General features: G+C 37.4%; 1 protein-coding gene across 2 annotated transcripts in view; it reads right to left on the reverse strand.

The window, feature by feature from the left end:
• The window catches only part of Nalcn (sodium leak channel, non-selective), a 288,482-nt gene that overhangs the window by 141,963 nt on the left and 120,501 nt on the right, over nt 1-26,018 (reverse strand). For both annotated transcript variants that reach the window (XM_076872192.1, XM_076872191.1), the window contains 2 exons: nt 17,401-17,568; nt 11,828-12,019 (listed from right to left, as the gene is read on the reverse strand). In XM_076872192.1, coding sequence (XP_076728307.1) covers nt 11,828-12,019; nt 17,401-17,568 — 360 coding nt within the window. The remainder of the gene's footprint in view (nt 1-11,827; nt 12,020-17,400; nt 17,569-26,018) is intronic.

The raw sequence follows: 26,018 nt of genomic DNA on the forward strand, positions 1-26,018 counted from the left end.
TTCCATGAGGAAAGATAAAAGTGATCAGAGAGAAGCACCCAGGGACATCAGGTCTACTGTAATGTTGTGCTAGTTAAGCCCTATGTGGGTTTTAATATTAATATTCTTTAATATTTTAAATTTAAAAATATTTTAAGGTAATTATTTATTTATATTTTAATTTTTGCAGAGTTTAGGATTGAGCCAAGGGCTTCATGCATGCTGGGCAAATGCTCTACCAATAAGTTATATCTCCAATTCCTGTTTTGTTATTCTTTGTATCTTTTTGCATGTCTAAACTATATTTTAGATAAAATTAAAAATAAATGAAAGACAAAAACAATAAGAAAAAATCAATAAAAATGCCAGCAATATTGATTATTACTTTTGAAGTTAAAATAAATTTTGAATTTATTAAAAATGTGGTGATCTCTAGTACATGTGGCAAATAATTAAAAAAAAATTTAGGAGTGAGTTTTTTCTTCAAATTTCCCAGTAATTATTTCAATATGACTTAAAGCATGATTAGTCATTTTGATGGTTGAAAGGAAACAGGGAAATTAATTTATAATTAAGTGTTTTATAGCATTTATTGCTTTTACTGTATAATAACTCTTTGGGATATGATTTTATAAGTGAAAATTCAATAAAGCAAATAAATATCATTTAGAGAATGCAAATTAAGAAAAACTGTATCAAATAAATCACATTAAAATTCAAGTAGCTCATGTTATGGAGGTTATATTACTTATAAATAAAAATTATCTTCATTTGCACAATTGCAAAACAAATGAGGCCTATTTATTAAAATAAAAGTAGAGGATTAGAAGGAATAAAGATACTGCAATGGTTAAAGATGCACAATGAATACTGTACTTAGTAACTTACAGGCAGTTGCTTTATGTAATAAATGTAGGAAGAAACTGAGCAAAACCTTATTGAAATTGTACTTATCATCTTTCATTAGGCAACCACAGAAAAGCATGCAATTTGTTTTCATTACAGAAAGATTGTGGCTGCTTGCTTGTGCCAATCTGTCTTATGACCTGTACGAGCTGTTCCATCATGAAAATTTAATCTAAATTATCCTCATAATACAATTTATGCATTTCAACAAAATAGGAGCTGTTGAATATTCCCTCATAGCAGGATTCAGTTGCATTTGTTATTTCTATTTAACAGAATTTCTGTTTGGTTCAAACTAGAAAGTTATTGACATGGGATGATAAAGTTGTTTATTTAATTCTATCAATGTATCATTGTCTTTTTCTGTTCCATTGAGAAACATTCAAGTGCTTTTATTCCATCTCCTGGGACTCTATGCTGATGCTCTGCCGGTTGTCTCCCTCTCTCTGACTCTCTGGTGCCTATGATCTCCTTCCCATCCCCTACAAACACACACACAGTGTTAGGGCTTAGGAGGGGCAAGGGATACACACACTATCGACTTCTAAGTACCTGTGCATAAGTGTCTGTGACATGATAGAAAGTGGCCAGAATCATAGGGAGAGCAGGAATCTCTGGCTGATCATTCTCTGCCCAGTCCCAGGCTGGCTGCTTTGCAGATACCTATTTTGAAATCTTGGGAAGGATCTGGGGCCCAGATGCATCTGATGAGAGAAATTAAACACATATTTCTCTCATGTATTTATCTGTATCCCTAGTTTGCATAGGGCATACAGGAGCCTTGGAGACAAAGATAAGAGAGAAATGCTCTCTAGGTTTGCTCTATCCTGTGTAGCATTTTATGGTTGTCTCCCCAATACTCATTTCTTCCCATGTGATTAATCTAAGCCAGTCATTTTAATCACAGACACCTCCTCAGAGATCAGGAATAACTGTGATACCTAACCCTGCCAATGAGAGATGAAAGCATATTTTCTGGGACTAGAAGGTGTTATGATTTGGATATGAAGTGTCCTGCAAATGCTTTTGTGTTAATGCAAGAATATTCAGAGGTGTAATGACTGGATTGTGAGATCTGTAACCTAATCAGTCCATCCTAGTGTAAATGGACTAACTGTGTGGTAACTGTAGGCAGAAGGGGTGTGGATGGAGGAGGTGTGTCACTGGGGGCATGCCCTGGAAGGCTCATGTTCCCTAAAGAGCCTTCCCCCAAGCCCTGCGTCCTGGCCTCCAAGATGGGAATAGTGCTATTCTGCTGTGCATTCAACCAGGATGCTCTACCTTATCTCTGGTCCATAGCAACAGAATGGTCCAACTAGGGACTGAACTTCTGAAACTGTGAGCCAAAATAAACTTTTCCTCTCTTAAGTTGTTCCTATTAGGTATTTTGATCATAGGATGAAAAGTTGATTAACATAGAAAATGGTTCCAAGAAATAGGGTCATCACTGTGGCTAACTTGACCAAGTAGTTCAGAAGCCTTTGAAGCTGGTTTGTGGGAGGCAATTGGAAAAGTTGGGAAGTACAGGCTGAAGGTTTAGAATGTTGTAAATGAAGCTTAATGGGTGTTTCTGGTGGGATCCAGAAAATCAGAATGTGGAAAATAAAGACTCTGTTCAGTGAGGTTTCAAAGGGGAATCAGGATTCTATTGGAAACTGGACTAGAGGCCACTTGTGTTACATTATGGCAAAGAAATTGGCCATATTTGGCCCCTGTCATCCTCAGACTCTGTGTGAAGCTGATGGACAAATTAATTTGATGAACAAAATGTCAAGACAACACAGCATTCAGTTGGTGATGCTAACTAGTACTTTGCCCAGAGACAATAAGAATGATGACTTTGGAGCATCTCAGAAATCTGCAAAACCATACCTACTGCAGTCTTAAGGGTGCAAAAGGAGAAACTTTGACAAAAAATTCTGCTTTGACAATTATTCTTCTCGCACAGGGATCCTAGGGAGTTATTTCACCATGTTCAGCCTCACAGGTACGCAGAGGCCATGCTCATAGATATGCAGCAATGATTTCAGGGATCCCAGTTCCTGTGCTAGCTGGTGGCCCATCTTGGTGTAATCCATGTGGTATTGATTCTGTAGGAGTGCGGAATGCTGGGTCATGGAGCCTTCCACCAAGATTTCAAAGGAAGGCCTGGGATCCAGTTGGGCAAAGTGTAGCAGGGTCAGAATTCCTGAAGGCTTCCCCTAAGAGAGTCATGAATTAAGTTGTAAAGCAGAAGCTAAAGATAATGGAGATTATGGTGACATGGACTGTCTGCAAGGAAAGCTGCGGGTTGTGGAGAGAGCCAGGATATGTGAGGCCGTAAGTGCAACTGGCAAGACCAGAGTGGTGGAGCTGCCCAAGCCCTTTGGAGAGCACAACTCACGTCCACGTGTCCTAGATGCTGTATGCAGAATTAGCGGACCTATCTGCCTGGCTGGGTTTGGGGGATCTTGTCTTGGTCCCATCCTTCTTTCTATGTCCTTATTCCTTCCTTTCATAATGGTCATGCTTACTCTGTGCAACTGTATAGAGAGGAACTAAATAAATTTTGCATTTTGAGATAGACATGAGCTTTTAGGGGACTGGGGCAGAATGTTATGGCTTGGATATGAATATGAGGTGTTCCCCCAAAAGATCCTGTTTCCATGAGTGAAAGTATACTTTTGGTCCTCTAAGTCATTCTTGTTGAGTATTTTGTTCATGCAGATAGAAAGTGACTAACACAGAAGTAACAAAAGCTGTAACAAAAGCTCCTGTTAATGCAGGACTATTCAGAGAGAAAAGATTAGATTATGAGAGCTCTAACCAAATCAGTCCATCCAAGTTTGAATAGATTAACTGGGTGGTAACCATAGGCAGATGGGTATGGCTAGAGGAAGTGGGTCCCAGTAGCATGCTCAGGAAACATGGATCTTCCCCTCTCTCTCTGAATGCAGTGAACGGAGCACTGCTCTTCCACCATGCACTTATGCCATGAAGTTCTCTACCAAAAGTATACTTTTGGTCCTCTAAGTTGTTCTTGTTGAGTATTTTGTTCATGCAGATAAAAAGTGACTAACAGAAGGGATGAGATTGGGAAACCTTTTCTTCCTAAGAAGGAGACTCGGAAAGTTAGGACCCACTTATTCCCCTGTTATCATGAAGCCTGGGGATTCTACTTCCACTTTGCTAACCCTGGAAGACAGTATGGAGTAGGCAACTAGTGGACCAGGTTTCTGTGACAAGGTGATGCAAATGGGGTGGCTCATGACACAAATGTACTGTCTCCCAGCTGTGGAGGCTAGAAGTCTGAGATGGAGGTGTTGACAGGACTCTGCTCTATCTGATGGACCCTGGGGAAATCTTCTCTTGTGTCTTTTAGCTGCAGGTATTTGTCAGCATTCCTTGGTGTTACTTGGTTTGCAGATGCCACTTAAAATGTATGACATCTCCTGATGTATCTTCATGTCGGCTTCCCTCCATGCCCGTCTGTCTGTGTCCACATCTTCCTTTTCATAAGAGCACCAGTCACAATGAATGACTCACCTATTGGCTTCATTTTACCTCCATTTGCTCCTATTTCCAAACATGTCACATTCTGAGGTACTGGGGGTTAGGAATTAAATATATCTTCTTGGGGGTTGAGGGGACACAATTCAACCCAGACCACAACAAAGAGAATCTCCATGAAAGATTTCTAGAGTCATGACTTCCTCAAATCTAATCTACCTCATCTCTTGAATTTTGAGATAAATTTCCTAATTATTGAAGTCAGTCAAAGTCAAGATGTCCATTACTTCCAGTCAATGCCTTCATGGCAAGGTTATTCAGGCACTTCTGATGAGATTAGATAAGGACAATGATGGAGGACATTGGGGACCCTGGAATGAACCACAGAAGAAGGAAGAATCTGGCATGTGGTACCTGACAGTGTTCAAGGGTCATGGATCTGCTAAGCTTCAGCATTTTCATTCATTCTTCCTGTTCTCTAACTGCCTCCCAGAGCAGCCTCCACCTGCCTTGGGTCTTGGAACTTCTCTGACCAATGCTGATTTCTGCATCTTGTAATAGGTGCAGGGCCGGGATCATGATAAGATCCTTGCATCAGCCCAGACTATGCCCCAACAATATTAATTCCTCATGCACCTTTGTGTCATTGAGTCCTGCAGGAATTCTGTGATGAACTACCCCTGATGCCTTTCCTTCCAGGCATGGGTTGACAAAGATATTTCTATTCTTGGCAGTCAGTAAATATTTCCTGACAAACTGACTTCCTTCCGGCATGTTTGCCAGGGTGCACACGGCCCTAACAGATAATGGTTGGGAGAGGCCACAGATGGCTACAATTCAGTGTTCAAGCTGTATAGCATTGGGTGGGTTTCACAAACACTATGCTTCAGTTTTATCATCTGTAAATAGAGTTCTTATTTATCGTATTGATTGTCTATCATTGCCATTTTAAAAATGAATGAAGGTCAGACCAACTAAATGTCACCCAAGACCATATGCATAATCAAAAGCATTTAAGCATGATTCCAGAATCTGTGTATTTTCCCAATCCCTAATACGAGAAGAAGGAAGAAGAGTGTTTTAAAAGTGAGCTAAAAGGTAACTTGAACATCCTGTGCGTCATATAAGCTTATGAACATGGGATCAAATTTTGGTTAGCCATCTATTACTTTTGGTGCTTCATCTGAGGGTCACTGCACTGGGTGGTCCCTTAGTGTGCCTGGGCTGCTGCTATTTCTGCTCCTCCAAATTTCTCTTCCTAAAACTGGCTGGGGAAAATGCCTTCATGTACACCAGGCCATCTTAGAGATTCTGCAGCAGGCTGCTAAAGCCCAAGGTACAAGGGGGTCTAATTGAACCAGTGTCCAGTTCTACCTCTAGTCTGATGAGCTTTCACCAACTGGGTGGCTGGATCCAGACAAGGTTGAGAGACAGCCATAGTAAAATGATTTCTCTGGCACCAGTCCTGAGCCCACTCTGCCAAGCCAAGCTCCTGCCTCTGCCTGACCCATCCTTTCTGCAAGGCGAATGCTCTGCCACCCTGTCTCTCACACATGCTTCCACAGTTCATTTTTCTGCACCATTCCACAGCATGTTGCTGGTAGCCAGCCCCCAAGATGGCCTGGACTAAAGTCAAGACAATATGAAACACTGTGGGTTTTCACAATTCTTATTTTACTTTATGGTATATCAAGTGATTTTTCTTACAGAGAATTTGTTTTCCTAAAGGACTGTGCTTCCATTGATACTATAATTAACATACCCTCTCCAAGCATTCAACCACCAGATAAGAAGGAAGACAGCTTCAGGAGCAGGAAAAAAGTGAGCCCCAGAGACCAGTGCTGACGACAAAGCTGGTGTTGATGCACATGTTTGAATCATTTCTCCTAATGCATCCCTAGCCAGCAAGGAGCACCATGGATGGTGCTTCATTTGATTAGGAATGATCATGACTCTCTTTTACAATTGTAAAAAATTGAACACTTCTTATAAAATTTGATTTTTTTTTAGAGCTTTAACTTTTAATGATGCTCATATGCAAGGAGCAATCTAGCCCCTCCCCCAACTGCACCCGTTCAGGATGCCAATGCTGTCAGCAGCTCAATTACTGATTAGGGGTGCAGAGCTGCTGAGCTGCTGTCATCAGGATGGTCCAGTAATCACGCAGAAGGACACAGCTGAGTCATGGGCTGTCCAAAAACGGAATGGCACTTGATTACTATAATGGCTTAAAACCAAAGTGAATGCAAAGGGACTTCGTCATGGGGGATCTAGAAAGCATCCTGTCTGACACAGATGGTATCTCCAACTTCAAATACAGAACACACTGTATAATCAAACCTTAACAAAGTGCTTTCTAGGTCCAGTTGTATGTTATTATTCAGTACACATGACACAGGAGGAAAACGCCCTTTCTTTCCTGTACTTTGGATATGAAAACAATATAAAGCTCAGTGAATGATCTGTCCAGTGTCACACAGCTAAAAAGTGATAGAGCAAATCTATGCTAAGCCTCAGGCCAACATCATTCTAAATAGAGAAAAATTGAAAGCATTCCCTCTAAAAACTGGAACAAGACAGGGATGCCCTCTTTCACCACTTCTATTTAACATAGTTCTTGAAACACTAGCCAGAGCAATTAGATGAAAGAAATTAAAGGGATTCAGATAGGAAAAGAAGAACTCAAATTAGCATTATTTGCCAACCATATCATTCTATACAAAGAAGACCCAAAAATTCCACCAGAAAATTTCTAGAACTAATAAATGAATTCAGCAAAGTAGCAGGATATAAAATCAACACCCATAAATCAAAGGCATTCAAAGCCTCTGAAAGAGAAACGAGGAAAACTACCCCATTTACAATAGCCTCACGCACACACACAAATAAATACTTGGAAATCAACTTAATGAAAGAGGTTAAAGACCTCTATAATGAAAACTACAAATGCTAAAGAAAAAAATAAAGAAGATCTTAGAAGATGTAAAGATCTCTCTTGTTCTTGGATAAGCAGAATTAATATTGTCAAAATAAGCATGTTACCAAAAGCACTATACACATTTAGTGCAATTCCCATCAAAATCCCAGTGACATTTCTCATAGAAATAGAAAAAGCAGTCATGAAATTCATCCTGAAAAATAAGAGACCCAGAATAGCCAAAGCAATCCTTAGCAAAAAGAGTGAAGCAGGTGACATCACAATACCAGACCTTAAACTATAATACAGAGGAATAGTAACAAAGACGGCACAATATTGGCACCAAAATAGACTTGCAGACCAATGGTATAGAATAGAGGATGCAGACACAATATAAATACACATATACAGTTATCTTATATTAGACAAAAGCATCAAAAACATACATTGGAGAAAAGATAGCCTCTTCAACAAATGGTGCTGGGAAAACCAGAACTACATAGGCAACAAAATGAAATTAAGCCCCTATCTCTCACCAGGCACAAAACTCATGAAATAATCTAAATCTCAAAGCAGATCAAGGACCTAGGACTTAAACCAGAGACCCTGTGCCTAATAGAAGAAAAAGTAGGCCCTAATCTCCATTATGTCAGATTAGGCTCCAAATTCCTTAATAAAACTCCTAAAGCAAGAATTAAAATCAAGAATCAATAAATGGGATGGATTCAAACTAAAAAGCTTCTTCTCAGTAAAAGAAACAATCAATGAAGTGAATAGAGAGCCTACAGAATGGGAGCAAATTTTTACCGCATGCACATCAGATAGAGCACTAATTTCTAGGGTATATAAAGCACTGATACACCTTAACATAAAAAAATAATAACCCAGTCAATAAATGGGCCAAAGAACTGAACAGACATTTCTCAGAATATGATATACAATTAATCAACAAATATATGAAAAAATGTTCAACATCTCTAGCAATTAGAGAAATGCAAATCAAAACTAAGATTTCATCTCACTCCAGTCAGAATGGCAGCTATTAAGAACACAAACCGAATAAGTGTTGGTGAGGATGTGGGGGGAAAAGGCACACTCATACATTGCTGGTGGGATTGCAAATTGGTGCAGCCAATGTGGAAAGCAATATGGAGATTCCTTGGAAAACTGGGAATGGAACCACCATTTGACCCAGCTATACCACTCCTCAATTTATACCCCAAGGACTTAAAAACAGCATACTACAGGGACACAGCCACATCAATGTTTATAGCAGCACAATTCACAACTAAATTGTGAAGCAAACCTAGATACCCGTCAGTAGATAAAAGGATAAAGAAACTGTGGTATACATATACAATGTAATATTACTCAGCATCAAAAGAGAATAAAATCATGGCATTTTCAGTAAATGGATGGAGTCGGAGAATATTATGCTAAGTGAAGTTAGCCAGTCCCCCAAAACAAATGCCAAATGTTTTCTCTGATATAAGGATGCTGATCCATAATGGGGATGGGGGGGCATGGGAGGAATGGAGGAACTTCCAATAGGGCCAAGGGGAGGGAAGGGGCATGGAAGTAGGAAAGATGGCGGAATGGGGCAGACATTATTTCCCTAAGTACACGTAGGAAAACACAAATGATGTGACTCAACTTTGTGTACAACCAGAGACATGAAAAATTGTGCTCTGTTTGTGTAATGTGAATTGTATAGCATTCTGCTGTTGTATGTAGCAAATTAGAATTTTTTTTTTAAAAAAAAGTGATAGAGCAGGCAGGAAAAATCAGACTTGTGTGGCAAGAAGTGTAGACTTGTGAACACAACACCTTCCACACAGGACCTTGGTTGGCCTCCTTACAACTCCAGAATTTAATTTATATTTGCTAAAGGTTCTTTTTGTGTGTGTGTGTGGTTTATTTAGTGGTGATATCTGATCTGACCTAAGGCTGACTAACTGTTTTTATTTATCCTGTTTGAAGGTTGGTGTTCTGCTATGGGAATATTAATGTGCTGATTACAGGGTACTGATTCAGATGGCTCTGGGGGTGGTAAGTACCTTTCTAATATCTGGGAAATTCTGTACTCCACAAACCATCTGGCTAAAAGAGGTTTTGGGTAAGGGATATAAAATCCGTGAGGTGAAATGAGAAGAGATGGTAAAAGATGAAGATAAGACATGAAATCAAGATACAACTATAAAGAAAGAACAGAACTACCGCCCCCCCCCCCACTTTAGATTCCCTAAGCCTAGAACAATGGCTGAACCTGTGTGACTTCAGTAATGTGTGTGAAATTACACTGGATCAAAGGGTAAACCATGACAAAAACAGTCCTAGTGTCACTAAGTAAAACATGGCTGTCTGCTCTCTTTATTTACCTAGAGAGGGGTAGACTGAGAGGATCCGGGCTTTGTGATAGCACTTTCATCCTTGCTTGGATCCCTCCATCCTGGGAGGAGGAGCTCCCCCTCCTGTTGGCAAGGCTTTGCCTGGCTGCCCTCTCCCGCTGGTCTGGTGCATAGCCAGGGCACATGGTTCTCTGGAGGGAGCTACCGCCATGGACCCAGGTCCATCTCCCACCCAGCCAGCCACGCTTAGAGGCACAGCTGCATTCACAGCTTAGGTCCCTCTACTTAGAGGCCTCCTTGTTGGGGACTGAGCTGGGGCACTTTTCTCCATTCCACGAGTCCTTTCTACTTTCTGTCCACCCACCCCAGGCCATAAAAGCACAGAGGACTGCTCAGTAGTGAACCGATTTTCCTTCTCCCCAGGTCCCTGCCTGTGCTGATCCACCTGACCTACCCCATGCAGTGCAGGGAACGGGAGCCCTGGGGAGCTCCGGACTACGTTAGCCTCTGCTGCCACTGCCACAGTGAGTGAGAAGGGCCCTGACTGGGACTGTGATTGGCTTGTGTTCCTCATGACCACCTCAACGCCTGAGGAATCTCTGTTCCAATGCTCTGAATACCATCTTCCATGACCCCAGAGCCCCTTGCCATCATCCCCTGAATCACACACGTCTTTGACCCCACCCTCGACTTGCTCTCTCTCATCAGTTAGACAAGCTCCCACTGCATCCATCTTAAAGTTCCCTGGCCTTGTGTCTCTTCTACCACTGACCGCTGTCTCCCCTTCACATTCTGAAGAAGAAATTGCTCACTCAGGCCTTTAGCCCATGCTGTCCCCGGGACCTGGAACATGGCTCCCTTACTCTTCGTTTGGTGACCTCCAACTGTCCCTCAGTAACCACTGGCCCCAACAAACCTCCCTGGACTCTTCGATCCCAGTTCTGGTCCTTCCCTCTGGGTCCATGGCCTTTGCCAAGGCCAGAAGACAAATCCTGTGCTTATTTACTGACTCCTTCCCTCAACAGCAAATTTTGTGAGGACAGAGAACTTAATTGTGTCCATGTGTTCAGGATTCCCCAAAATCCTGGCTCTTCACAGTCACTCAACCAAAGCTTAGGGATGTATGGATAAATGATGGAAGGATGAACTCCAATGGTCCTTACTAAAGTAACAAATTTAGCAGAAAATTAAACACACACACACACACACACACACACACACACACACACTCCAAACTGTATTAGTCTATCCACTGGGGATACTGGCCTTTTTGCTTTCAAAGCTTAACATTAAAACATATATTTTATGCTGTTTACTCCTCCCCCACACATAAGATTATTCTTGCCATAAATAAGCCTTACGATTTCAACTTCTGGTGAAAATACATATGTTCTTTGTTTTGGTCCCCATATATTTTATGTTGCTTAAAGTTATTTTTTAAATATTTATTTTTTAAGTTGTAGTTGCACACAATATCTTCATTTTATTCTTATATGGTGCTGAGGATCGAACCCACGCCTCGCATGTGCTAGGTGAGCGTTCTACCACTGAGCCACAATTCCAACCCCATGTTGCTTAAATTTCCATGGAGATCCTAAGTCCCCATTGACACCTTATGTCTACATTTTGGGTTTCTAGTTAGCCAAATTTTCTACACAAGTTCTGCTTATGGATTGATTTTTAACTTGCTTTCCAGCCTCTCATTAGAATGCAGAGTTATGAACTAGATATTTCCTAAAGAGACTTCAAATTTGAAGTCTATGAATTTTATTACATTAAAAATCCAAGGCTTCCTCTTAGATTATGCCTGATGTAAAATATATGACCTGTAAAACAGATAAAAATGTGATCTCTCTCACACAAACAAATGGAAATTTCACTCTAAAATTCTGCTATATTTTAATTTATAGGTACAAAGAACCCCAGTTTCTATTTTTACTGGTTTCAGCATATAATTATATTATTTCCACAATTTTAGAATTGATGAATAATCTCCCAATGCTGAAAATATTCTGACAACACCTGCACCCCACAGAAGGGAATTTTAAATATTAAAATTTAATTATCCAAGTTATCAAAAATATGACAATAGTTTTAAAACCACAACTAAAGTGAAATTACATTGATGTTAAAAATTATTACTAGAATAAGCATAATGAATTAAACTGACTGTGGTTTTAATTCTTACCCTTGGAAACGTTGTAAATCTGTCCAGTTCTTCAACAAAGCAGAACATTTGCAAACTAATTGCCGACATAACGATCAAGAGGCTGGCAGTGAACACAACCAAACTCCCGAGCTTTTTTCCAGGACCGAAGATCTTGTACACAAAGTCTTCTAATGCAGGAGAAATCTTAATAAGCCGAACTACCCGAAGAACCTACCATGAGTGAGAAAAACACACGTGTTTGATCATTTCTTCACATAGAACCTTAAAGAAATTTATACTAAAACATCATTTTCTACGGTACTCTATGAAATTCACCTTTTTGTATTTGTGCATTTAGAAACTAAAAGTAAAAATAGAATAACCAAGATACCAATGGTGGTAACCAAGTGTTTTAACCTATAATGTGATCATTCAAATACTATTAAATAGTAATGTTTTCAAAATAAAACTGATATTTTCTTATGTTCAAATATCTAAGAAAACTTCTACTTCTACTATTTGTTATATTTAATGTCCCATAAAATAAACCTTTCTAAGTATTACACATTCATAAAGAAATGGAAAAAATATACTTTTATCAGGGATTCTTTACTTCTGGCTGAGACATCTACCCCAGTATCCATTTTCTCTTTTTTCCTTTAGATAACAGAACTTCCCGAATTTGAGCCTCACCAGGGCTGCCTAGGGGTAGATCACACTGTCTCTGCACCTACTGTTTGCAGCTGGGTGTATCCCATGAACCAGGCCTAGGTTTGAGGGATATGAAAGGAGTGATTTGTGCAGCTCTTGGCACATGAAGTTCAACTTGCCCTGGACACCTTCTATATGCCTTCCCCTGGCCTAGAAGTGGAAATAAATGGAGTGGTGCCTTCAGACCAGAAGTAGAGGGCTTGCAAAGAGTATGTCATGTCTGAGCTAACCTGACAGGCCAGAGTTTTGGATGACACTGTGAAGCAGAGCCACCCACTTTCCCTGGACACCCAGCAACCACTGAAGAGAAACAACCTATCTTATGTAAGCCTTGTATTTTTGGACCTTTGCTATATATGCTTGTTATCTACTCCTCATATGATAAATAATAATATATATTTGTTTAGAAGTTTTGCATGTATTTATTTGCAAAGAACCTACTCACAACTAATTAATTAATAAATTATTTCACTCACTCATTCATTCATTCAACAAGTACTGATGATTATGTGCCAAACATTATATTGGATAAATCTGATTCAGTGGCTATTATTTCAAAAAGCACATGGAGCAGATACAGCTCTTAAGGATTTTTTTTTTTTTTAATGATTGAAAAGCATAAATTGGGCTGGGCATGGTGGTGCACGCTTGCAATCCTAGCAGCTTGGGAGGCTGTGGCAGGAGGATAGAGAATTCTAAGCCAGTCTCAGCAACTTGGTGAGGCGATAAGAAATTTAGACAGATCCTGTATCTAAATAAAAGTTTCAAGAAGGGCTGAGGATGTGGCTCAGTGGTTAAGCACTCCTGGGTTCAATCCCTGGTACCAGAAAAATAAAATTGGTATGTAAGAAAAAGTTGAGGGAGGGGCTGGAGATATAGCTCAGTTGGTAAAGTGCTTGCCTCACATGCACAAGACCCTGGGTTCAATTCCCAGCAACACAAAAGAAAAAAAAAATTGAAGTATAAAAGCATGGAAAAATGCCATTTTTCATTAAGTCTAAGATGTCATCGATTTTTTATGTTCCTCTAACAAATAAGAATGCTGCCAATTAAAGTACAATGATTTTAGGGCAGATTTCAAATATAGAAATATTAAATTAGAAAACTGTGTTCTTGGCATAAATAAAAGATGATAAGTAGACGAGTAATAGAATAATAATAGAATGTAAGTAGAATATCAATCAGAAACTAAGTTGTCTGTGAAAGAGGAATGCTATATTTAGAAGATAGTACTGAACAAGAAATGGATTAAAAACTAGATTTTAATTTTTACATGTACTTGGAGTGTATAGAACAGGAAACACATTTTATAAACTAGAGTTTAATTGTTACATGTGTAAACAAAATATTCGCTTTTGCCTCCGCAATGTCACTAGCTTCTTATTGTTTCTGATCTTCCTTCAGTAAATCATTCTAATTCCATCAGTCCTACCATTTACAGAGTATAAATACATGGCAGGGAAATTAATTGGACAAATGACAGGAAGTTGTGAAGATGCATAAAAATCCTTAATACCACATTATAGAAGAAAAATTTATGTGAGAAATCAAGCTATTTGAATTAAGCATCCAACCATCTCTCATTTCTTGTGCTATAATTTCTTTTTATTTTTTTTTAATTTTTAGTTGTAAGTGAGCACAATGTCTTTATTTTTATTTATTTATTTTCATGTGGTTCTGAGGATTGAACCCAGTGCCTCACCTGTGCTAGGCGAGCACTCTACCACAGAACCACAACCCCACACCCCCTCTTGCTATAATTCTTGGCATGCATTCCCAAATCAGAACATAGTACACTCAGGTAATCTTTCCAAATAAAAGAAAATGGTTTTATTATTAGAACAATTAATATACTAACACACCAACATCCTAACATCCTAACATTAATATTAAGAATAATAATCTGGCAGGATTTCATTTTTATCAGATTTTTTTCAATCTAACTAGAAACAGCAGAATCCAGGCAAGTATTCCAAGGATAATTTAACTGGTTTATAGCTCAAATTTCAGCACTATGTGTTTTCCTTGCTTGTATTAAAATCGTATGTAAAATATTACCTAATAATTTGAATTTCATCCCAAATTCTAATTAACATAGCCTATACATATCTGTGCAATTCTAATCAGTTAATATTTTATCATCTTGAAGAACAGAACTGAACACAGTTCCCTCATTGATGATTTGATCAGCATTTTCAAAGGGTTAAATCTGCATCCCAGAAAGGAGAAATTCTTATCAGTAACTCCAGTTGTGCCTTTTCATATTTGCAGATAAGTATATTTTTCTCTCTATCTGTTCCTATAGACATGAAATAAAGCACTTTAGAACATGGTGTGGTTATTTCCAAAGCACATTCTGCTAGTCAAATGCCTAAGTGGGTCTCCTTCAAGATCATTCTGTTGTTTCACAGTGAGATGCTGTACAAATGGCCTGGTTAAAAATATGAACTCTGAAATTAAACTTTTGGGAACTAAGTTGCAGTTCCACTATTTGCTAGATGCACAGTCTTGGGCAAATCATTCTGTCTCTTAAGGCAACAATAACAAATGGGGCAATGAGCTTAGCACAGTGAACAGTCAAAGCACAATCAACCCCTGGCCAACGCCACCATGATTGCACAGGTAGGGAAGAAACAACACATTCTGCATGGCTTCCCCCAGACCATGCTGCCCTAAGTTCACTGCAGCCCAGGCACGCTGACCTTTGTGCTAGTCCTTGAACATGTCAATCATTCTCCCACTCAGGACCTGTGCCATGTGGTTCTCTCTGCCCAGAAACTTCTCCCGGGCCTTGGTGGTTCCTTCCCTTGCTTCACTCAGCCTCTGCTCAGGTGAAATCTTTTCAGAGCAGGTCTCCACGGGAAACTTATGTAAAGTAGCATCTACACCATGATCACCATGCCCTTCACCCTGCTTGTTTCTATCTTACAGCATTTCTGGCACTTGCATTCTATACTCTTTTATAGACTCCTTTGTGAACTGTTTCCTCTCTAGAATTAAAGCTTCATAAATTTCATTAGAAAAATATAAATATGGCCACATATAGAGACACAAATAAAAATCACTTCACCATTAGCATAAATCAAACCATTACAAATTATAATCCAGAAGCATATATAAATTAAAACTGTAAACTTCACTATGATTTGACTACAAGATATTTCATTGTTATATCTTCAAAATGGCTAGAGCCATGCAGGCTAATATTAGATAGTCAGTGAGAAAGACTAGCAGGAAAAATCAGAGATGATGAGTAGAAAACTAGAGATGGTTAATAATCCATAACAAGTTGGTTTATTTCTTTCCAGTAATTTTCCCACTTATAGATTTTTTACATATATATAGGCACATAAACACACATATTATATAACTTTATGCTGTTTTACATGTAAATAAAGCATAAATATTTCCAAGTTATTACAGATTAATTATACTCATCATTTTATAGTAAAATTCACATTATGACTGGCTAAGTTATTCCTCAACTGTTTATCTTTTAAACAGTTTCCATTTTTATTTTCATAAAAAATTCCAAAAAAAAATTCTTTGCACATAAGTTTTGACAGACCATAGCAATTTTAAGTCCCTGAATATATTTTATTCTATACCTTGGCTGAAAGAGCCAACAATATTTTTTGAATTTAGTAGGTCTGTAAAATAGATACTTCATTGTTTTGACAGTTTGATACAGCCTCTATAATTATCAGTGCCCACTTTAGCACCTCATCTAGTCAGGAGTGTACAAGAGCAGCTAATGACACACATATTTGGAACATACATTTTCTATCAAGCATTTTAAATGTGTATAACTCTGGTAATAGCCATCTCACCCATGATAACTGAGTTGCAGAATAACATGTCCAAAGGTACACTTGCTGGAATTATTGGAGGCCCAGCTTTTCATCTAGGTCTGTAGGACATTGGCTTTTCATTATTTACAAATGTTAATACTGTTTTCTAAAGTTCATATTGTTAAAAAAATGATAGATTTGGTATTACCAAAATAAATGAAATTGGAATGTGTTTTCTTTGTTCTAAGGCATTGGAATCTTATGTCTTTAAATTAATCTTTAAAATTACACTGCCATATTATTTCCCAATTATTTGAAATATCTATTAGGAAAAAATGCACATTTGGTACTCCCAGAATAAATTATATAAATGACTGATTTGAGTCAGAAAAATTACTATATTTGAGATGTTTTTGGTGATGATATTTCATATCATGTTTTATCATTCTGCCAACAACTTAACAGAACAATGACAATGACATATTGCTATTACCTAACAATTACAAAGAAAGCAAATGATCGTTACTGTTTATCAAATAATTATAAAGCAATGACTCAATATATCACAGTTGAAAAATAGCCAATTATTATAAAGTAAGTACCATTATTCAACCATCACAGAGAAGAAATAGTTATTTATAGGAAAGTATGTATGACTAATTAATATCTGTAAAGGTAAATTTTATTGTTTCCATTGTAAATAATTGTTGAGCAAGGATATTTATAAGAGAGATATATAGTTGGAATTAAATTCATATTTCCTCTTAAAAGTTTGTGCCAACAGCTTATATAGTTTAAAATTTGCTGAATATGTATAGATATATGATATCCATATGTATATAAATATGTATATCTATATTCTGCTAATTTAGGAACAGTATGTTAAACATCTGCATTTATTTTTTTTGTGAATTTTCAGGAGTTTTAAAAATAATCATTACAATTTATATATGAATTCTTTCTGATATTTAAGAAGATTTCATAGGGCCTCTCTCAAATTCACATTTGGTACATATGAAATATATGGTTAAATACAATTGTTATAATAATGTGACTGGTATTTAGCTAGAAAAAAATGTTCTAAAGATAAATGGACATTATTTGCATTACCTGAAAGTATGTGAATTGAGAATGATAAAGATCCGGGTACACATGAAGAGTAGTTCCAACGACAAGTAATAACTCAAATTTGTGGAGAGATGAGCTAATATATCCAGTGAACCCCAGACACCATATCTTCAGAAGAGCTTCCAAATCAAAAAGAACTGTAAAAGCCACCTGGGGGAACAGAGAGACATTGAAAATGGAATCCAAAACACTCTTTCAACTTATTTCACATATTTCAGTACATGAATTTCAGCCATGGTTATGTAAACTAAAGAGTTCCACAAGGTCAAGAGATGATTTTATTAGAGAGACAAGTTTAGAATAGACCATCTAGAACACAGTAGACTAAAGCTATCTTAGACAATCGAAAACATGTTGGGATTTTGAATGTTTATTATCCAATATTAGATATTTAAAAACCACTGACATTTATAGAATTATACACACAGAAATTCTATATTTTTATATAAATTATATTATCTAAAGATCATAGTTCTATAATGCACATAGTGTATTATAAAGTGATTACTGACCATAATAGAACTAATGTAAAAAATTAAAATATCATTGATCTTTCTATGCTTTGGGGCACACCACATGTAGAGAAATTGGGATTCTATAACAAATGATTTATGTGTGTGTATGCACATGGAAATCAATGAACTAATTACTATCTTATTAATCAGAAAATCAATAATCTATATTACTAATTAATATTCATTCAATGTTTTAATATCCCACATAAATTCATAAATTTACTATCATAGCAATATTTTAAAATACACATATTTTAGCATAATAGCATGTTATTTTCCTTTACCTATCTTCTGGGTAAGAATTGTCATTTTATAAAGAAGGTTGTAACTGGAATTAAAAGATGCAATATAAGATTAACTTCTAATTAAGGAATGCAAGGGTGAGTGTTGGGATTAGTCATACACATTCCTCTGAGAAGATATACTAGAGGACAGAAATAAGATAGAGCTGGTTTCTTTCTCTTTCTAGGCCCATATGGAATATTAGAAGGGATATTCTTCTGCTAATATTTGGAAAATGTGGAGAAGAATTGAGTGTTAAGAATAGCATTTTAAGAAATTAAACAATAAAAGCAATGAAGAAGATTAATTTAGATAGGAGGAGTATATTAACATGAATTCTCAAGTCTAACATCTCTGTAGACTCTAGTTGCTTTTAATTTTTAATGGGCATTTCCCTTCTTAAAAAAAGAAAATAATACATTTTACTTTGAAATAATCTTACATACACAAGGAGATTTTAAGCCCCATTGCTCCCCTTTCTCAGGTGAGTCCATTAACATCTTTGTACATTCTTCCTCAACTGTCTCCAGCCTCATCCACACATAGGCAGTCACACAAAGGGGCTTGCACTTTATATGATCTTGGCAACTTGTTTTTCTCATTTGAAATCAAGCTCTTCCCTTTAGATTAAGGGACAAAGATCCTACTTATACTCTTATCATCTTCATCCCCATAGCATTCACAACCTATTTAACTCAACACTCTGCCCCTTAACTCAGTGACCAGTTGTACTTAAAAGAATCACTGGAAAAGATGGTTAAACATTTTACTATTTCAAAAACACAGGTGCATTGGCCATCCTTCTGCATATCAGTAAGTACTAAGGCTTTTGTACCTGTAAACAGATCTCCAAACTTGGCATTGCTGGGGCAAAAATAGTTTTGTATATTTTAAAGTTTTAAAAGTATTGAGATCATGTCAAAATACTATTATAAATCATTTGTCTTCCAGCAATGTAGAAAAGTTACTCCTTCCAAATCTGTAATAGCACCAGTATAATCAAACTTAATAATTTGTTCTAATCTGTTTATATATGTGTATTGATCACTTGTATTTAATTTCTTCTTAAAGTAATTTAAATTTACCATTTATATACTTGCCAATATTCTGTGGTAGTATTTTGTCTTTCTTATCAGTTTTTGGAGTTGTTGATATTGAAGACATTAATCTTTATTTATGATACATGCTGAAAATACTTTTTCTCTGGTCGATAGTTTGGTTTTTTAACTTCAATGCAGTTGGTTCTAACATAAATTTTATGTTGTCATATCTATCTTCAACTTTATGAGTTTACTTTTTACATATAAAATTATGACCTTTAGAAGGTTAATATTTATTTTTTATATATAGGACATATGCTTTTCCATTTATTTGGAATATATTCAATATTTGTAAATAAAATTTCCCATACATATATGTGTGTATGTATGTATTTCTTAAATGTGTGCTATATATACACACATATAATGTCCAAATATACATTATAAATATATATGTGTGTGTGTATACACATAAAATTTCTTCAGAATGCTCAAAGTGGGCCTTGATAATTTATATATAACACGTATCTATATATAAAATATATATTTATTTCTACCTAGTATATATACTTGATGTCTATGTGTACATCTATGTGTGTATAAATATATATGTATGTGTATATATATATACACACACACGTATATATTTCCACCTAGTTAGTTCCAGTGGACCAGTGGAGAGAAAAGCTAATTGGTTCTCTATATTGATATTTTATATCCACCTTATTAGTTTTTTCTATTAATTATAATATTTTAATAAAGTCTCCTGGACTTTATAGAAATACATGTATATCATTTATAAACCAAAAAAGACCATTTAGACTATTTCTTTTTCAAAATTTATTTTTGGAGTTAATTATATTAATGCATTATCTATAATAATATAATTGCACAGTAGTTACTAAATAATGAAGTGCTAATAGCCATAATCCATAATTTGGTTCTTATTTTTAAAAAAGCCTTTCCTTAGAATTTATATGAAATCATTGAAGTGAGCCTTAGGAATTAACTTCCACCATGTTTAGGGATTTTCCTTCTCTTCCTTTTCTACTTTGAGAGATTTAACAATCCATGTGTCAATGACCTATGCAATGACTTATGTAACAGCCGCCTTTGACGTTAGCCATTTGTCTTATCCCTGGAATAAACTCTAGATGGTAATGCTAACCTGTTGGATTTTATTGCATGATATTTTATTTATAGTTTTGCATCTACTGTTATTTAGGAACCTGTCCTTTAATTTTACTTGTTGTATATTATTATCAGATTTGGTAAAGATTATGCTAGCTTTATCAATTATACTGCAGAATTTTCTACCTTTTGTATGATCTATAATTTCTTAAATAAAATAAGAATGATCAGATATTTGAAAGTAGGTAGAATTTGCTAGGAAAATCCACACAGGCACAGAAATTTTTGCAATGGTTGAGCAAAATTTTCCATTGTTGTTCTGATTATGTTTCTTATCTCATCCTTTGGTTGTTTGTATTTTTCCAGAAATTCTTCACATTTTTTTCTATACGTTCAAGACCTGCAAGTGAAGCCAGTGACATTTACAAATATAGAATCCTTAAACAATTTCTTGGCTCTTTCTCAGACCCCAAAAGTCGAGTAATTTTGAATTCCAACCCCACAAGAAGGCAGACTGTGTTCAGTATTTTTAGCAGAGACACCAGTCAATGGTAATGGTTAAGCCAGGTTATGGTCATCATTTCCCTCTGAGGAATGGGCTTTTTCCTCCTTTTCTTGTGGTACAGACCTCACGTGTCTGGATGCTATCAGGGTCTCTTTCTAACATCTCATCTTGTACAAGTTCCAGCCCCTTCTGTTCTGGGGACACCCCTAAAAATTGCAAGTTCTAGTAACAGGGAAAAGCAAATGTTCTCAGGCAGCCACTGGCTTTGGGGCTTATTTTCCATTCTGGACTCATGTCATACTTACTTTTTGAAAACTTTCCTTAATTTTTTTCTATATTCTCTTGAGTATTTGAAATATTTTAATATTTGGGGTGTTCTGTGGAAATGATTCTTAGCCACACTTTGAAACCACTTTGTATTTTCTTTTTTTTTAATATTTATTTTTTGTAGTTGTAGTGAGACACAATCCCTTTATTTTACTTATTTATTTTTTTTTATGTGGTGCTGAGAATCAAACCCAGGACCTGCACATGCGAGGTGAGTGCTCTACCGTTGAGCCATAACCCTAGCCAGCCCCCTTGTATGTATTTTCTATAGGTGGTATATTATTTGATATTGTTTAAATGCAACCAGATTTCTATGTCTTTTATTAGGAAACTCATCCTGCTCATATTTAATGCACCAAAGTTAAATTTCATTGTGTGCTTCCTGTTTATTATATATCACAATATTTCATCTTTCAACTTTTTCTTGCATGGTCGAATATTTGTTAATTTCTTTTTCTCATTGTTAACGTCAACATTCTACTTGGCTTTTTTAATCTCCCAGTTTAATTCCTGATGATCATAAATTAACCTAGAATTTTTTTATTATTGCTTGAAAATTGATTTACTGGCTGGCCAATCTGCAAACTTCATAGTACACCCCTGCCCTTCCATTTTTCATTGATTCGGTACCTTTTTTATACCCCAGTTTTGCTGGAACAGCTTACAAATTTATAAGTAGTTTCTCTCCCTTTTTTTATACAGTTTTTAAAAATGCTTTATTGGATGGATGGTGCTTGCTGTGGACCTATACTGCTGCCTTTTATACTAAAATACATTTTAAAACTAGGAAAATAAATAGATCTCTCAATTGTTGTGGTCACTTTTCTCCCTGATACTCTCCTCAGTTAACATTTACTTGGAAAAAGAATAGGTCTTATGTAAGAACTGATAACAGTAACTTACCATGTTAAATTTATGTTATGGACCTGTTTGGAAATTTCAAGATTTGAGGCTAGTTGGATTGCAAAATTAGATTGTTTATGTATTTAAATTTTAAATGTAGTTGCCATAATACATAATACAATTGGACACATTGTTTCCCCTTTTCTCAGGGATTTTTATTCAACATATTCATGGTCATCTTCCCCTAGATCCAGAGCTGGGCACTTTTTAGGTTCTTCCCTGCACCTACTCTCTAGTTGTGTGAATTGTGATTTACTTATCCCGCGGCCTGCGTACTTTGGAGTGGCGTCCTTACACAGGGGTAAATGTTCCTAAGCTGCCATCCTTCCCTACAGAGAAAGCGCCTCTAAGTGGGACAAGTGCCTGTTTGTGCTGCGCTGACTCCTGGGCTGCAACCTTTTCTCTCAGTGCTGTGTATCAATCAGTTCCCTGCGTCCACCGTCCAGAGTTGCTTCTGCATCAACCAAGGCATCTTGTATTTATGTTGCTTCTCTACCTTCCTTAAAGTTGTTCAAAGAATGACAGAGGTCTTTTTCTTTATGCCTGCCACCTAGTAAGGGCACCAAGGTTTTATGCCGAAGAATGTGTCTTCTTCCATTTAATTCCTCTGAGATTTAGTGAGCCAGCCCATTCAATCTGAAGATTCATGTTTTCCTGCCATTTAGGAAAATATTCTTTTCTCCTTTATTACTACAGTTCTTCCACCTGTTCCCTTTTCCTTTCGGGGACTGTTATTCCTATCTGGATAGCTAGTCTCTTTTCTTTTCCCCTCCTAGTTTCTCCAGTTATCTTTGAGTTATCTTTTCCCACTTGATCTCCCAGGTTAGTGGTTAGCTCTCAACAATGACTGTGCCTTTTCTTAACTCATTTTTTGAATTTTTTAGTGGAAGTTTCAGAAAGTTCATTTTGTAGCTGAATTTTCCTTGAGACATTAAAACAACGACCCTGAAGGTGAGTGGCTGTCTGTTCCATCCGTTGTACTTGGCTGGGAAACTCTCATACTAGAAGTTTACCTTGGCGTTCTGAGTACCATCCTCATTTTCTGAGCCCCTTTGTGTGAGCATAAATTTTCTTGCTTCATCATGGCTGTGTTTTTGACATACTTGCTGTCTTTTTACTCTTTAGAGCAGTAGCAAAGGAGGGGCAGCAGAGGGCAACATGATTTTTTGTGGTGAAAGACCTGGAAGAAAACCCTTTTGCTGGGCACCAGGAGGGAGGCTTTGAGGACAGGATTTCCCAGCCTAGTGACGTGTTTGTCCCCACCTGGGGAAGAGCAATGTTCCCTTGCTGGTCCACTGAGTACAGTAGGATTCTGGGGGCTCCTGGGACCACAAGCACCAGCAGGCAGGTGCAGCTCCCCAGTGGGGAGGGAATGTTTTCTGCACCCAAGCAGCAGCACCAGGGCACCTGGGGACGTCAGCCTTTGCTGTAAGTCCCAGCAAGAGGCGATTTCACTCTCGCACTGGCTTCTTAGTCCTGGCCTTGCAAAAATATAGAGAAATCCCGTACATGTTCTCTCCCCTATAGATGTTGGGGATCTTGGGAGAAATTGTAACTCAGACATGTCATGAAGGTCCCACCCATATGCTTGACCTGGTATTAGCAGAGGAAGCAGCAAGAGGCACCTACAACAATCTCCATGCTCCCCTGTATTTTGAGACTCATAAGGCTTTTGCTCCAAAGGAAAAACTGGTAACCCATGAAAAAGTCTTATAAAAAGTACAAACTTCTAATAAATGCATGAAATGTATCATATTCAATCGTTATCTATTCATATATAAATGTAATTAACCACCTTACCATCTTTGCTTTTTTTAATATAAAGACTGATGGACTGATCTGTTTGATTGATAATAATTCACAGAAAAATATGTCACTGGAACCATTTGCATTATTTTTTGCTGGGTGGGAAAACTAATTCTTTTCAAACACTAAAAGGCACTAAAAGTTTATCAAAATATTATGTGATTATATTTATACCTATGTCCTCAGTGATTTTTCCTACTGAATTCCTGACTCTACATTCTCCTAGGATCAAATATTTCATTTTTAAGATATTTGGTTAATTTTCATAACTAACAATGTAGCTCTCTGATATTATCTTCAAAATAATCACATTTTATGGAAAACTTACTTGAAATTTAGGATTAGTCCTCATGGAGGAGAACTATGTCAGGATTTAAAGGAGGAGGTTGAGAAATTAGTTTAAATGTTTACCAGTTATTTAAGTGTAGGTCATGAACTTAAATTCAGAAAGAATATAATGGTTTTGAAGAACTAGAGTAGAAGTTATGAGGAGACAAGCTTTGGCAATCCTTTCTTAATGGGCATCCCCAGAATACTTAAGTGGACTCAACCTTAACAATAGCTGGACAGGGCAGAAGTCTTCCTGTTGGTCATATGAGAGAAGGAAGGTGACTGGGCTCTCTGTAGAACCTATTTACCCAAAGGATACCCATAAAGTCACTAGTGAGACTCTCTACACCTGACTCATTCTACAAATTCCAGGCAATCAGCAGGCAGCCTGCAGAAGGACAGGCATCCTTGGTCATTCTTGGCTGGGCAGCCCTACATTATCTTGACCCCTTCAATGGATAAATGGGCTAACAGGTTATCATGAGAGTGGCTCTGTTATCAAAGCCAGCTTGGTGAAGTCCCTATGGGCTTCCCTGTCTCTTACTGTGAGATGCCCTGTGCTGCCAGCCAGAGGGCCATCCCCAGATGTGGTCTCTTGACCTTGGACCAGAATCATGAATCAAAACAAATTTCTCCTTTATAACTACCCAGCCTGTGGTACTGTGTTATTAGGAACAGAAAATGGACTCAGACAGTCCATTTGGAGAATGACCCGCCATTTGTATTTTCAAGTTGAAACTTTCTAAGTGTTAAGGCAGATTTGTAATAAGCTTTTCATACCTATTTTTGCTGCATTTCTTGAAAACACTTGGAAACAAAACATGTGATACTGGATGTGGTGTCACATGCCTGTATTCCCAGTGGCTCAGGAGGCTGAGACAGGAGGATCATGAGTTCAAAGCCAGCCTCAGCAACGGCCAAGTGCTAAGCAACTAGGGAGACCCTGTCTCTAAATAAAATACAAAATAGGGCTGGGGATGTGGTTCAGTGGTCAAGTGCCCCTGAGTTCAGTCCCTAGTATCCCCACCCCAAAAAAAAAACTCAAAAAAAGGGGAAAAATATTCCTTTATTTTTATAATTACCTTGCAGCTCCATATCCCAACCTTTTCTTTTTTATTAAACACACCCCTTTTCAAGGTGGTGTTTTAGAGATTGTTTTCTGCCTCCTTTGGAATTTTAATACTTAGATATCTGTTCATATACTCCGAATACCTATCTCTGCTTCACACCTAAAAAGAATAATTTTTTTTTCTTTCCTTTTGTCTCCCCTCAACCCAGGATAAATTTCCACCCCCTTCATTCCATGTTGGGAGTCTGCATTCCATGCTGTCCTCCTCTGTTTTCTGTTGCTTATAAAACAACATCACAGATAGGGTAAGCCATAATTAAAAAATGTTTATTTTGGCTCATGGCCTGTTATGAGGTCTAGGGATGGAACTGGTGATAGCCTTCTTGCCAGCAGAGTCCAGGATGGTTCAGAGCATCACCCAGCAAGACACAGGAGCATGTGTGTGTTTCCTCTGGTTCCCCCTTCTCCTTCAAAGACACTGTTTCCCATCACGAGGGCCCCATCCTGGTGAACTTCCTGATCCTTAGTTACCTCCCAAAGGCCCACCTCTGAACACCAGAGTTGGATTAAGTTTCTACTTCTTAATCCTGCACAAAGTGGATTGAATTTCCACATAGGTTTGGAGAGGACAAACCATGTTTAAGCCACAGCACATCCCAAGCAGGTATACCTGGCTTGCGGTCACTATAACA

The sequence above is a fragment of the Callospermophilus lateralis genome, chromosome 12 (assembly GCF_048772815.1).
Source record: "Callospermophilus lateralis isolate mCalLat2 chromosome 12, mCalLat2.hap1, whole genome shotgun sequence".
NCBI lineage: Eukaryota > Metazoa > Chordata > Mammalia > Rodentia > Sciuridae > Callospermophilus > Callospermophilus lateralis.